This window comes from Sinocyclocheilus rhinocerous, unplaced genomic scaffold (genome assembly GCF_001515625.1).
Source record: "Sinocyclocheilus rhinocerous isolate Xijiao unplaced genomic scaffold, SAMN03320098_v1.1 scaffold631, whole genome shotgun sequence".
NCBI classification, from domain to species: Eukaryota; Metazoa; Chordata; class Actinopteri; order Cypriniformes; family Cyprinidae; genus Sinocyclocheilus; species Sinocyclocheilus rhinocerous.
The window spans coordinates 154,525-168,435 of NW_015656501.1; the positions used below are offsets into that span (position 1 = coordinate 154,525).

Here is a 13,911-nt window from a genome sequence, read left to right on the forward strand (position 1 = left end):
AGTGTCACATGATCCTTCAGAAATCATTCTAATATGCTGATTTATTATTAGAATTATCAATGTTGGCAACAGTTGTGCTGCCAAATGTTTTTTGGGAAACTGCAATACTTTTTTCAGGATTCTTTGATGAATAAAAAGTTAAAAAGAACAGCATTTATTCCAAATATTAATCTTTTCTAACAATATACACTGAAAAAAAATTATAAACGCAACACTTTTGTTTTTGCCCCCGTTTTTCATGAGCTGAACTCAAAGATCTAAGACTTTTTCTATGTACACAAAAGGCCTATGATATGCCTCACCTGTGAGGTGGATGGATTATCTTGGCAAAGGAGAAGTGCTCACTAACACAGATTTAGACAAGATTTGTGAACAATATTTGAGAGAAATAGGCCTTTTGTGTACACCGAAAAAGTCTTCGATCTTTGAGTTCAGCTCATGAAAAATGGGGGCAAAAACAAAAGTGTTGCGTTTATAATTTTGTTCAGTGTAAATTTTTGCTATCACTTCTTATTAATTTAACACATCCTTGCTGAAAAAAAGTTTTAATTTCTTTAAAAAAAAGAAAGAATAAAAATGAACTGACCCCAAACTTTTGAACGGTAGTGTATATTGTTAGAAAAGATTTATATTTTAAATATATATATATGACTATATATATAGTCAAAAGTTTGAAATAAGTATGATTCTTTAATGTTTTTGACAGAAGTCTCCAACGCTCACCATGGCTGTATATGTGTGTATATGTCTTTAAAAACATTACAAGTCTTACTGATCCCAAACTTTTGAGCGGTAGTGTACATGTGTGTGTGTATTTATATATACATATAAATATACACACACAGTACACATACATATATTATGTAAACACAAACCACGCTTAATCGATTTGATAGCACTATTATAAAATGTAATAATATAATAGTATACAAAATATACTATTAACTAACTATATTATTATTATTATTTATATAATGTATTTACTTCTTTATATTATATACCATTGTTACAGTTTCTTTTTCTTGAATCTCAAAAGGAAGAATTATCTTTAAGTTAAAAAGCTTGCAGAACAATGATTTATCCTGCCATGTTGACTATAAATAGACTGTTGGGAGAAGAGGGTGTAATGTTGCACCTGTCTGCTTGTCTGTGTGTGCGCTCGAGCATGTGTACCCACCCACGTTTTGCATAGATGCAGAGGGTTTGTTCATGGGTGACGCCACCCTTAGGAAAATCTTCTGGCGCCAAGAAACTCTGCGTGGAGGCACCAAGGTCAAAGAATCGGTGCTACAGCCTGACAGAGACCTCTTCCTGCCGTCTCCATTACCACTATAGAAAAACAAAACAAGATATGCTTATTCAAATGAGTAGATAAGCAACATTTTTAGGCCGTGTACTCTCAATACAGGTGGCCAGAGCAGCTATAAGATAATAAACAACACAGATTTGTGTAACATGTTCATTCAGCAATACATTTAAGCAAAAGCTCATAAGCATTAACAAGCAGTGCATTTAGATTGTCATAATACATGTTAATTGGTTTCATGCATAAAGTACATAAAACACAGATAACCTGTTTTAAGGAAAGAGAAAAGCATTAGGAAGTGGACAGAATGAGGAATAACTAAATAACTAAAAAGGAACTTTACACACAAATCATTCTTTAGATCTTTTCACCAACAATCAATACAAAACATTCAGTCAACTTATGTACGAACAAATAAATAAATAAAAATTTTACAATGTAATTTATTCCTGTTCAATGTCACATGATCCTTCAGAAATCATTCTAATATGCTGATTTTGTGCTCAAGAAACATTTCTTATTATCATCAATGTTGAAAACATTTGTGCTACTTAATATTTTTGAGGACACCACAATACATCTGTGTGTGTGTGTGTGTGTGTGTGTGCTTGTGTGTATATATATATATATATAATCTTTTTTTCCATTAGATATGAGATTTTTTAAGGATTTCCAAGTCCAAGAAGCTGAAACAGATGGTTAATATCCAAGTCAGGAATAAGATGTGCCTATAATCAAATCTGTTTTATCCTGCTAGTCTCTATGTTCCTTGTATCTGTCTCTTTGCTTAGTTACCACAACAATACACAAGCAACAGCAAGGACACTTCAGGCGGAGTTAATGAAAGCGTGAAACAGGTTTAAATGTTATGCATAACACGCTGGCTAGAGAAATGGACCAACCCTGACCACCACACCGACAGGTGTGCTGCACATTCAATTAAAAGAGACAGCTGGTGACATTCAACACACAGAGAGAAGGACCTTCTCTCCAATTTGTAGAAAAGGATGTGACATTTTAAATGTTATCTCCTTCTTTCAGAGCACGCAAAGCATTGGAGCCCACTATGTCAAACAAATGAAGGGCAAATACACATCGAGGAACATCATTTGTCAGTGAGTCCAAGGTGGCTGTTGTTCAGATGAAAGAGTGCTTGTCGTTCAAGCCACTAGCACAAAAGTCTGGTCAAACAGTATTGTCCTGTTAAGAGACCCTTGGGAGAGTTTCTATATTCCACGCATGGTTTCACTGTTCTAATACACTCGCCCTTGACAACCACTGATATAAATTCCATTCACTGGAGGAGCTTTAAGTGTCAGAAAGAGGCTGCAAATGGCTATGTAAATCCAAATTGACTGTTTTTAGCACAAAAAATGGTTAACCCCGAGAAAAAGTGAAATGTGTTATATGACCCCATTAACTGGTTTTAGAACATAAAATATATTTAACAGTTTACCCAAACAATTTGGTCATCATTTGCTCAGCCTCCTGTCATTTCTTCTACAAAACACAAAAGATATTTTAAAATAGTTGGTAACCAAACAGTTACCATTGACTTCCATTGTATATCTTCTTGTATGTTCCACAGAAGAAAGTCATACAGGTCTGGAACACCATGAGGATGAGTAAATGGTTCATCACATGATTCACTTTTGGGTGAACTATCCCTTTAATAGCAACATCAAACTAGTGTTGTTGAAATGTTCTGTAAATGTGGGTATGTGTTAATGTCGCTTTTTGATGTCAGACATCCAAAGATTTCTGAACGAGCCATTGTTGCAGTTTAGCTTTAATTAAAGATCTTGTTGAAAACACCATCATAAAACTGGTTTGAAGGTTTTAACTGGTTTAAGATGGTCTCCCAGCCTGGCTAAGCTGGTGACTTATTTGCTTAAAGGTGCACTAAGCAATATTTGAAAAACCCTTTTGACCACAGTGTCAGTCTCAAAACACACTTGCTGACAATCATCAGTAAGGGGCATGTCTAGTAATGATAGGGAGAAGAGAGCGCTCAGTGAGTGCACAGGACGGATATTAGCAGATCGACTATAGATAGCGAGAGAAGGCAGATAAAAAAATAGGAGGAACAAAACATTAAAAAGAAGGGTTACGATCAGGCAAGAGCTAGGACCCTCATAAATATTGGAGCAGCTTTCCAGTGGTGGAGAGAACTCAAGGAGCAGGAAGGCCTGGAATTGGACGCCGAGGTTGCTTTGTTTCTTTTTGATAGGTGAGTTACGTTGATTTTGCTTTGTTTCACACAACTAATCTGTGTTGGCTTTTGCTTGAATATGCTGTGGCCGGCAGGCATAGCAAATTCCACCATCGTCGCTGCCAGGGTTGTGTACGTAGTACATACATGTAGGCGGAGTTATCAAAATAGGGGCGAGGTGCTGTTGGGGTATGGGCGTGTTTGTTTTAGTGCTTTCAAATATCAACATCGTTTGGCAAAAATCTCTTAGTGCACCTTTAACTGAAAATCTGACATATCTATTCTGACCTATTTGAAAATTATTTACAAAAAAAAAGAAAAAAAATCAGATGAGTCAGACGAACTAAAGACCATCTCGAATTATTCAAAGCAACCTGGAAACACTATTTAAAAATGAAATCTGAATTATTATCCAACATAACAGTGTAATTTTTTGTCAATATTTAAACACAATAGAGTATAGATTAGTAGAAAGTTCTGCGACAGTTGTTTAATGAGATATAGATGATAAATGCTTTTGTTTACCATTAGTTAGTAAAGACACCAACATGCAAATGAGGTTTAGCATCCCTCTTGTCCAGTGGACAATGACAAAGTCCAACAATTTCGGCAGGAAGAGAGAGAGAGTAAGTTACAGAAGCGGTCCTTCCTGACTGATGACAAAGTGACTGAAGCCTTTGGGTTAAGAAACAGACAGGCGCAGAGAAGGCGGCCGCCATCAGTTCGAACCTCAGGCACCCCCGGGGAGAAACGAACACTGAACGGTCCGAAACCGATGCCCCCTCTCACCTCTTAAGACTACCGCTGTCCGACAGGGAGGCCAGTGAGCCAAGGGAGCCCTGGTAAAAGGTTTTCAGAAAAGTGGGGGTGTGGAAGGAGGATGAGAGACTGAAGTAGGACTCGCTCTCAGAGACACTGCGCACTCTCGAGAAACCAACGGTGCTGAGGGAGTCGAAACATAAAAGGCCCACAACAAATACACATTACTTTACAGAGCACTAAACCCTGCCATGAAACCACAATCTAGAACACGAGTGCTTCTGAGCAGATGAAAGATTCCTTCAGGTGAGCATAACAATTTCAGGTTTTGCCTGGGAACATCATATCCTCTAGTTTTAGTAATTTTCTAAATAATGTGAATTAGTGCTAAATCCAACAATACACACAAAACATGCCACATGCTCTCTCCATGTAAGAATTCATGCTAAAATCAATCACTTTTATCAGTTTATATGTACTGTATGGAACCATATCTATGATTTTTGCAATTATACACAACAAGCTGTTTTCAGCATGTCAGTACGTTGCTGCAACATTCTGTACATCATATGACTGCTGAAAAACAGATGGAAAGATATACGACTATCACATGAGAGCAAACAGGAAGTGATGCATTACCTGCTCTGCAGCAGCTCTGGGGCCAAAGACTGCTGTCGCCGCAGCGGAGCCTTACAGGCCTGGGAGGAAACCTCAGTGAAGGAGATCTTTTTTTTGATGGGCGGGTGGCTGAAGGTGTGCGCCCGGCGACGGAACTGCGGGGCATCTGGGTCCTCCTCAAGGTAACTGGGTGGAGTCCCAGGTGGGGAATCACCAGGGGAGTCAGCCTGCTGGGTGAAAAGAGGATGAACCAGGTCAGTGTTGAGATGGACCCAACACCCTGACGTACGACGATATTGTATTCAAAATATATCTTTGAAATCCTCAAACTTTGAAATCCACAAGCTCAGCTTTTCCAAGAGTCAAACCTCAAATTCAACTACTTGCCAGACAGAAACAAGCAATCTACTGAGAGATGCATGTATAACCTTCAAGTTTCAGACTAAGCAAAACAAATGACTTGACGCCAGCTTTATCAAACTACTGATTCTCGACTCACCCAGCATTTTCCCCCTCCCCGTCCAACCTGAGTCTCGGTTCGCTTCCCCAGGCAGAAGTGGCTATGTTGGTGGTAGCGTGACTGCACACACTATTGTATGTTAATAGTCTGTGTCAGAGCCACATCAGGCACACATGAGCTGTTGGAGGTGGACCGCAGCACAATGGAGGTTTTGGCTGCTGTTTACGGTCATGGCTGTAGGAAGGGTCTCACTTCCTCACTCTGTTTCCTGTCCCTGCGCTATGGCGGTTCCTGAACCCATGCTCTCCTGTGAGTCAGTACACAGCAGGGCCAGGAAACCAGCAACAGCTGCACAATGCTCTCTCTCCTTCCACCTGCACAAATCACAAACCCTGTCCACTTCCTTCAGCTGCTTACAGCTAAATTTGGGAAAAACAAATGATCCAAACAACATAATAGTATTCTTGGCAGGGTAACACAAAGGGAATGGGAATCTTTATATAGTGTAAGTTTGATCAATTTGGATCACCTTCATGTTGTTCCAAAACTGTATGACTTTTTCTGTTAAAAACAAAGGAAGATATTTTGAAGAATGTTGGTAACCAAACAGTTTTGCTGACCACTAACTTCCATTGTGTATATATATATATATATATAACATGGGAGAGAGTAAATTATGACAGAAGTTTCATTTTTGGGTTAACTATACTTTTAAATCAATAATTTTCATCAGTTTTAAATTCACTATATGATAATAATTCTCAGAACTGATTCACAGTACATATAGAACTCGGAAGAGAGTCATAAACAAGGAGTTGCTGGATTGTAACACGTTATTGAGAGCTGAAGTTTAAGCAGAAGGTGCTCAAAATTGGCAGTGCCTCTGAGGCCATGTGAGGACCCTGTGGGAAAGAAGAGCTGACTGATTTATTTTCCATGGAGATGTGTCCAGAGACCCGAGCTTACCATCACACACACCTCACATTTCACACCCCACCGAGACAGCGAGGTGGACAGGGTCAAATCAAGCCACCCCCCGATAAGCAAGGTTGACAGGCCAGATTCAATCCTATTCCTCAAGCTGATGCTGAAAAGTGTATCATAATGTAGTGTATCATAACACAGCATTGGTATTATTTTCAGTATGCGGTGGTAATTGACACCACAGAGACATGCTTGCTGGCAGGGGAAGAACAGAGACGTGATTCTTGGCAGGGAGACAACAAGAGCTGGGGTTAAAATGACAGATCCTGGTGTTCACGTGTTGTGTGATACTCACGCGGTCAAAACTTCCCATGCTGCCGAGACGCATTCGCATACGGTTGGCTCCCTAGGAAAGAAAGAGTTAACAGCAAAATTAAAATATAAAAACATCAGCAACCTGCTTGAATGTCAGAATTGACATTTACGCATGAATAAAATGAATAAAACAAAGATTCTGTCTTCATTTAATCATCATGTCATCCATCATTCACAAACCTGTATTATATCTTTCATGGAACACACAAAAAAAAAGATATTTTGAGAAATTATAATGCTACTCTTTTCCATGTAGCAAAATCAAATAGTGACCATCGAAAAATATAGAAATATAAAAATTCATACAGGTTTGGAACAACATGATTGTGAGCAAATGATGGCAGAATTAAATTTTTAGTGAAACTGTTCCTTTAACTGAACACACACACACACACATCTAATGGAGAATTCAGGCATAGCTAATCTTTATCCTTACACATAGATATTGTTTTGTGAGTAAATACAGCAGATGGTTGATTCCTTGTAATACTGTACACAAACAAAGGCATTATTCAGTGCAGGGGTGGGGTAAATGGGTCAATCCCCATTCATAGATCACGAAGACATAGATGGACAACACACACATACTCGTGAGATGATGTTCTCCAGGGAGCTTGTCAGAGAACTCCGGGCTTTGTTCTTCAATGCGTCCAGTTTATTGCGGCCTGCGCTGGAGTTATCAGAAGTCATGGTGCTGCCAGAAGCATTCTGCTGTCACACAAAGGAAAAAAGGGAGCGAGTAAGAGAGAATGAATGTGCCATACAACTAGACAGTTTTCATAATGGAAGAAAGACCACCAGGCATCAGGGATAAATCATCACCTGTCCAAAACAATGCTCTACCACAGAAACACAACAGATCTTAAAGCACAGATTAAGTGCATTGGAAGCCTTGCTAATTATGTCTTCCCCCACCCCCAATTTTCAATTTAAAATAAATTATTTTCTATTTCAATATATATAATAAAATGTAATTTGTTCCTTTTCAGCAGCCATTACTCCAGTCTTCAGTGTCACATGATACTTCAGTTTTGCTATTTATTTATTTATTTGGAAACTGTGATACATTTCTTTCACAATTTGTTGAAGAACAGAACGTTTAAAAGAACAACATTTATTTGAAATAGAATAGTTTTGTAACATTATAAATGTATTTACTATCACGCTTGATCAATGTACACACATACATACATAACATATTATATTAATATGCATGCTTATATTATTCAATACACATTAACCAATAGCCACAAGCTAAGTGTTATTAATGGAAAAGGAAAGTTATAATGTTCACTGATAAATAATTCAAAATAAGACCAAGAATATAAATTAAGAATGTAAATAGCATTCATTTTGATTGCATTTCTTTAAAAGCAGTTAGACATAAGACATTTTTCCAGAGACAAAGTACTCTTGAGAATGTACCATACCACACACTCAGAAGGGCAGCTGCATTCATTCAGGAGCTCTGTTCTAATCTATAGCTGTTCAGATGACACTTACACAATCTGTCTTATCCAATTAGAGGGAGGTCACAGTTTCATGACTCTGCAAGGCAGCGTGGGTGGGCAAAGCAAGTGGTGCATTTATGTTGTTTGTGTAGTTATGCTACCTGTGGGACCTCTCTAATATGAACATGAGACTTCTGCTTAGTCTCGCACAGCTGTCGGAGGTGAAGAATCACAAGCTCGTTTTCTTCATGATCGGATGCTGGCTTCATTTTCTAATGCATGAGAAAATACAAACTAAATATGCAATAAAATAATTTAAATTGAAAGATGTATAGTTACTTTGTCTGCAAAATTTCTCTACCTGCACCCGCTCAAATATGTTGACCTGCTCGTTGTCGCTCAGTTCGGACAGGTACTTCTGAATGGCTAGTTTTGCCCTGGGAGGATACAAGCCTGGGAGATTGAGAGAGAAACACACTGGAATATTGTACTAAAAGTGGGATGAGTGGGATGAGTGAGTTGATGGAAGCTGGTGGCTGTACCTTCTATTCTCTCACAGAGCTTGTGCAAGTCATGCATTGGACAAGCTTCGCACAGTTCGATTTGGTTCTTGGAGCTCTGCAGAGCTGCTGCTGTGGTAAAAGCTTGTTTCAGGGTGAGCATTACTTCATCCACCTGTGTGGAGACAAATTTAAAAAAAAGTCTTGGTGAAATACATTAATGTCAGTAAAAAAATATCTTAATTCAACAAATCAAAAACGTATACAGTAATAGACTTGAAACATAGACAATGAAAATCTAATGGCCAATCATACAAGATTAATTATTTAATATCAAAACATGCTATTTGATTTGTGAAGTTGTCTCAATTGTCATTTTGAAATGAGACAATCTTTCTGTACATATGTGCAAAAACATACAGTACGTCTAATTCTATTCATCCTCTGGGTGGCATTCAGTTGGCAGAGAAATCAGCATACTAAAGGCAATGTCCACAAGACAGGCAAGGGAGGGTCATTGTTTCCATTGTAGCTTTGGATAAATAATTGATCAGTGTGGTGACAACAGGTGCTGCAAGCAAGTCAGGACTCACCAGAGACTCACTAGCGCACTGGAACACGTAACACACATACTGGGCTGGGCCAGACTCCACCACATCCCGACAAATAAAGCCAAAGTGATCTGTCTGTTTAACACCCTGCGGACACAAAAAACAACATAAATAAAAGATAAATAACTTTATAGAGCTGCAAGTCACAATGCAACACAACAACACAGAGCAGCATAATTATTCACTTTATAAAACAAATGATTCTGAAATCTGATTGGACGAAACGTGTTCGAAACTGTGACTGCACATCAGTTGAATTTTATTTTAATGTACCAAGTTGCTACATTTCTTGGCAACTGTAAACGGCTTAGATTTAGTCTAATAAACTACACTACTTGGCGCAAGAATTGTTTAATGTGATTATTATTGGTAATACACAGAATTTTTATTATATTATAATACTATATTAATATATAATATAGTATTATAATATAATACCAATGTATTATACAACAATGAACCCAATAAGCATTTAAAGGTGTGTTTTACAGTGATTTTACCAAGTAAAAATGCCTACAAACATCCCTTAACTATGACATATTAATATAAGACAAATATAAGTAAATTTGTAAAAAAAATAAATAAAAACATTTCTGGTACAAACCCTCATGTCAGTAGCTTGGTACTTGATTTGAATAGCATTGTGTGATAACATATGGTGACATTAAATATGAGAGGGAGAGAGATTATCTCTAAAACCAAACAAACCTAATCCTTACACACACACACACACAGACCTGTGAACAGGACGAGATCTCCTTAAAATTCTTCTCCAGAACCACAGATTTGGTGTCAGGGCTGATGAGATTCACTTCAAACCGTCCAACCTGCACAAAAGAGCCGTTTGAGAGCATACTTTGCTTACTGAGAAGGAAGCAGCAGGAATAAAAACACAAATATCAAGCTAAATGTCTGATAACTGATAACTCCGCACGTAGTGTTTTTTGAGAGCAGTATTTGCATCAAAACAATTCTATTTATCATCAAGGTTGCAGAGGCTGCAACTGATTTCTTAACCAAATCTAAATGACACCTATCCTTGAAAACGGTTTAAAAGGAAAACGTGTGACTGCTTGACTGTCATGCATGCTAATTAGCAAGATGTAGCGTTTCGCCTCTCAAAGAGAAGACATTTGCAGGCGTAGGGCTGATTTAAAGGTTAAAGTGATAGTTCACCCAAAGCTGGAGCTAAAAAAAAAAAACACTTTTTTTTTTCTCCATAAAATGAAAGTCAATGGGGTCCAAAGTTGTTTTGATCTCCATCAACCCTGTACTGACACACTGCTAATAGAATCACCACTGACTAAATCTTTGGTTTACCATTTTTATTTTTTGTCTATTTAAATTTAAAATGGCCCTTCCCATGCCCTGAAATAAGCATATGCATTCTTTCCTGTCAAACGCCAAGTAAGAGTATTCTAGTACCTAGTGTGTATGCGAACTGATGCAGTCATAGGACACAACACACAGTAAAAATAGTTTATTCTTAGCCTCAATGGTGAGTGAAACTGCCATTGGCTAATGGCAGACATTATTTAGTAACCTAGCAAGATATTTAGTCGCACATGTGAGTGATTTACTTGCAATGTAGAGGATTGTCTATTAACTTTAACTGTATGGACAAAAACAGTTGAATATTGATTGGTAGGCATTTTAACGCCATGCCAGCTTCCTTGACTATTTTCATGGCAAGTAACAAACTGAAATACTATAAAAGAGCAATTTGAAAACCTATACAAGTTTTTTCAAGTTTGCTTTGGGTAAAAAGACAAAAAATAAATGGCCTCTGTTAAAAAATTCTTTGAAAAACAGTTGAAAGACTTATTGATATCTTTTGCATTCCAACATAAAAAGAAATTTCATTTTTGAGGCACCTGTCAAAGTTCATGAAATCACAAGCTAAAAGTAAGCTTGTATCTGCGTGTAGTACCTGGAACAGCATTGTGCGATTCTTGTCAGCATCAGAAGGCTGCACGTTATTGGGTTCGCTAGCGTGTCTCCTACGAGTCGACCCCTTGCCCGCCTCTCTGGGCCTTTTCTGCAGGCCGCCCGCCAAGCTATTACAGCGTGTACGAATCTCCTGTTGCTCCCCAAAATCTGAGTCCTCCAAGATACATTCAGGAAAGACCCCTAGTAGGCTGCCGGTATTGGAGGAGCTAGTCAGGTCCAGTTTCCCATTGCCCTTCTCAGACAGCTCTTCCTCAATCAAGTTGGTCTCGAGTTCGTCGACTTTGCAGAGGGAGGAGCTTAGAGGGTCGTCACCCATAATGAACTCCACAGGGGCCTCGGTGGAGCTGCGCTGGCCATTGAGGAGCCGCAGACGCTTACGCTCAATCTCGTGCTGGCGGAATTTGTCAATGCAGTCGTCGACCAGAGTGGAAGGGGCTTTCTTGTGGTTGACTGTCACTTTTCCACAGTAAAGCACTTCAAATTTTTGGGAGTTGTAAAAAGACTCATCACTGTCTTGCCTGGGCTTGCTTTCCTCCTTAAGAGCAGCCTTGGACACCTGTCTAATGCTGCTAATAACCTCAGGCACCTGGGGAACAGTGTAAGACATTAGATCAACAGTAAAAATACAAAATCAACACACTGAAAGGCAAACAAGGACAAAACGTCCATAAAAAGGCTCAGTTGTTATGTTAAACTTTTGCAGGGAGACATGCAGGTTGCGTAACTAACTATGTTCAGCCCCTGAGGAACAATTTAGGAGTCAGTAATACATAGGCCAAGGCAGACTGACGATATCAGAAAAAAAAACTAAAAGAAGAAGAACCTGAGTGTCCATTAAAGAAGCCAAATGGATATAAATCTATCAGACAGGCCTCCTTTCTGGTATTTGATACTACTGTTGATCATGTAGAATGAAACCTGAAGCTAGGAAAAGCAGATCTGTTTTTGTCTGCCTGAATATCAGTATGAATCTTTTGAAACTAGGTGCAAGGGCATAGGTTTGGTTTAAACAGTGTTTGAGACTTTTTCAAATCGGTAACAGTATACATATCCAAACAAAATATGTAAATGAGATATGAAATCCCTAATTCTATTTCTATGTATCTTAATGTTGTTCTTTACAGGATCTTACAGGCATGTTTCAAACAGCTGAGAAACTCAAATGTAAAAAAAAAAAAAACGGGGCTGGATTAAAAACAAATTATCAAGACATTTTTATATAGGATAAATTCTAAGAGGTTTGTAAGAATGTTCAGTAACTGCAGTTCTTGAAAAAAATCTTAAGACGTTCTTAAATATTTTAGACTTTACATAAGTACATCTTATTTTTTCTAAAGTTTAAGATTTAAGACACAGTGGACACTGTCCTAAATTTAAGAGGATATTAACACAGTTTTTTGTTTTGTTTTGTTTTTCAGAAAATTATTTTCAGAAATTCAAATTCTGTAACAAATGTAAAAAGAGGTGCTCTACCAACAGAAGAGGTACAACCAAAAATCAAAAAACATGTGAGCTGAACAAAAGGTACACAGTTTTACAATCAGACCCAGATCTTTCTAAAACTTTTGAACATCCCCCATTGATTTCATTTCGCAGAGCAAAGAATCTGAAGAACTTTTTGGTTAAGGCTGATGTATGCAAAAGTCCCTCAAAGCCTCCACCATTTATAATTCCTCCGGGTAACTATAAATGTGGAAATTGCACTCCGTGCCAGTTCACTAAAAGGTTAAAATATTTTTCACATCCTAGAACAGGTAAAAATATATTTATAAAAAGTGTCATCACATGTAAATGTAATAAAACCCGCATTTGCGAACATCGTAGTGCCATTAGACGTGGGGATGATAGTAACCCTGTAGCACAACATTTTAAAGAGCATTCACATTCTATTTGTGAGTTTTTTTTTACTTTGAGGGAAAATTCAAATGAACTAAAAACGAACAATTGCTTTACGCCGAATTGCCGCTATTTCAAAGTGAAAGTAAAATGTGCACGCCGCTTTTAAAAGCTATTTAAAAGCGAAGGAAAGCGAGGAAAAGAGGGAACGCCCCCGCCCCGCCCCCACGGTGATACCGGTATTACCGGTGTTGTCACACGTTGATTAACCGGTGGGAAAATTTCCTCACCGTCACAACCCTACTTTGGCATCGAACAAATCCATTCAGCAGGTCAGGGAGAAGATATTGATGTGAAGCCCAAATCCAGAGAAACCTTTTGGATTTTTACTTTAAACACAAAGGTTTGAATCAAGAAATTGATTATAGTTTATTTTGAGAAAAGTACTTTTTCTTTATATGGATACTTATACTAAGCGTGTATCTTTGATTTGTTTTGTTTTTTTGGTCAATTGATTTGAAGCTCGTTTCATTGAGCCTCTTTATATTTTCTTTAAAGTTTGATCTTGAACTTGTATTTTTCTTTTTTTCTCTCCCTAATCCTATTAGGAAACTACTTCTCAAACAGTACAATTAGTGGAGTTGCACACCTGTTGGTGATTATCAGACTGCACATAACTGTGTGAGATTGTTACTCTTGTTATCTGATGAAGGCCTTGGACGGCCGAAACATCATGTTGTTTTATTAATAAAGCTTGAACTTTGAAGAGTGAGTGTTGCACCTTTGTTCAGCTCACAGGAATTCAAATTCACCTTAATTTTTGTCTCCACAACAATATTGAGAAAACAGATAAGAACATGTTGCATAATCTTAGTTTAGGAAAAAAAAAAAAAAAAATTATATATATAT

The 13,911-nt window shown here is 37.9% G+C and overlaps 1 protein-coding gene across 3 annotated transcripts in view; it reads right to left on the bottom strand.

The window, feature by feature from the left end:
* Positions 1-13,911, bottom strand: part of LOC107720111 (TBC1 domain family member 4-like) — a 33,065-nt gene that overhangs the window by 10,033 nt on the left and 9,121 nt on the right. For 2 of the 3 annotated variants that reach the window (XM_016527716.1, XM_016527718.1), the window contains exons 2-11: positions 11,147-11,752; positions 9,954-10,043; positions 9,199-9,303; positions 8,648-8,780; positions 8,467-8,558; positions 8,267-8,377; positions 7,243-7,362; positions 6,635-6,685; positions 4,917-5,125; positions 1,178-1,329 (exon numbers count right to left, since the gene is read on the bottom strand). In XM_016527716.1, the coding sequence (XP_016383202.1) occupies positions 1,178-1,329; positions 4,917-5,125; positions 6,635-6,685; positions 7,243-7,362; positions 8,267-8,377; positions 8,467-8,558; positions 8,648-8,780; positions 9,199-9,303; positions 9,954-10,043; positions 11,147-11,752 (1,669 nt within the window). Of the gene's footprint in view, positions 1-1,177; positions 1,330-4,916; positions 5,126-6,634; positions 6,686-7,242; positions 7,366-8,266; positions 8,378-8,466; positions 8,559-8,647; positions 8,781-9,198; positions 9,304-9,953; positions 10,044-11,146; positions 11,753-13,911 lie in introns of all 3 variants that reach the window. The other variant, XM_016527717.1, reaches the window with a different exon arrangement.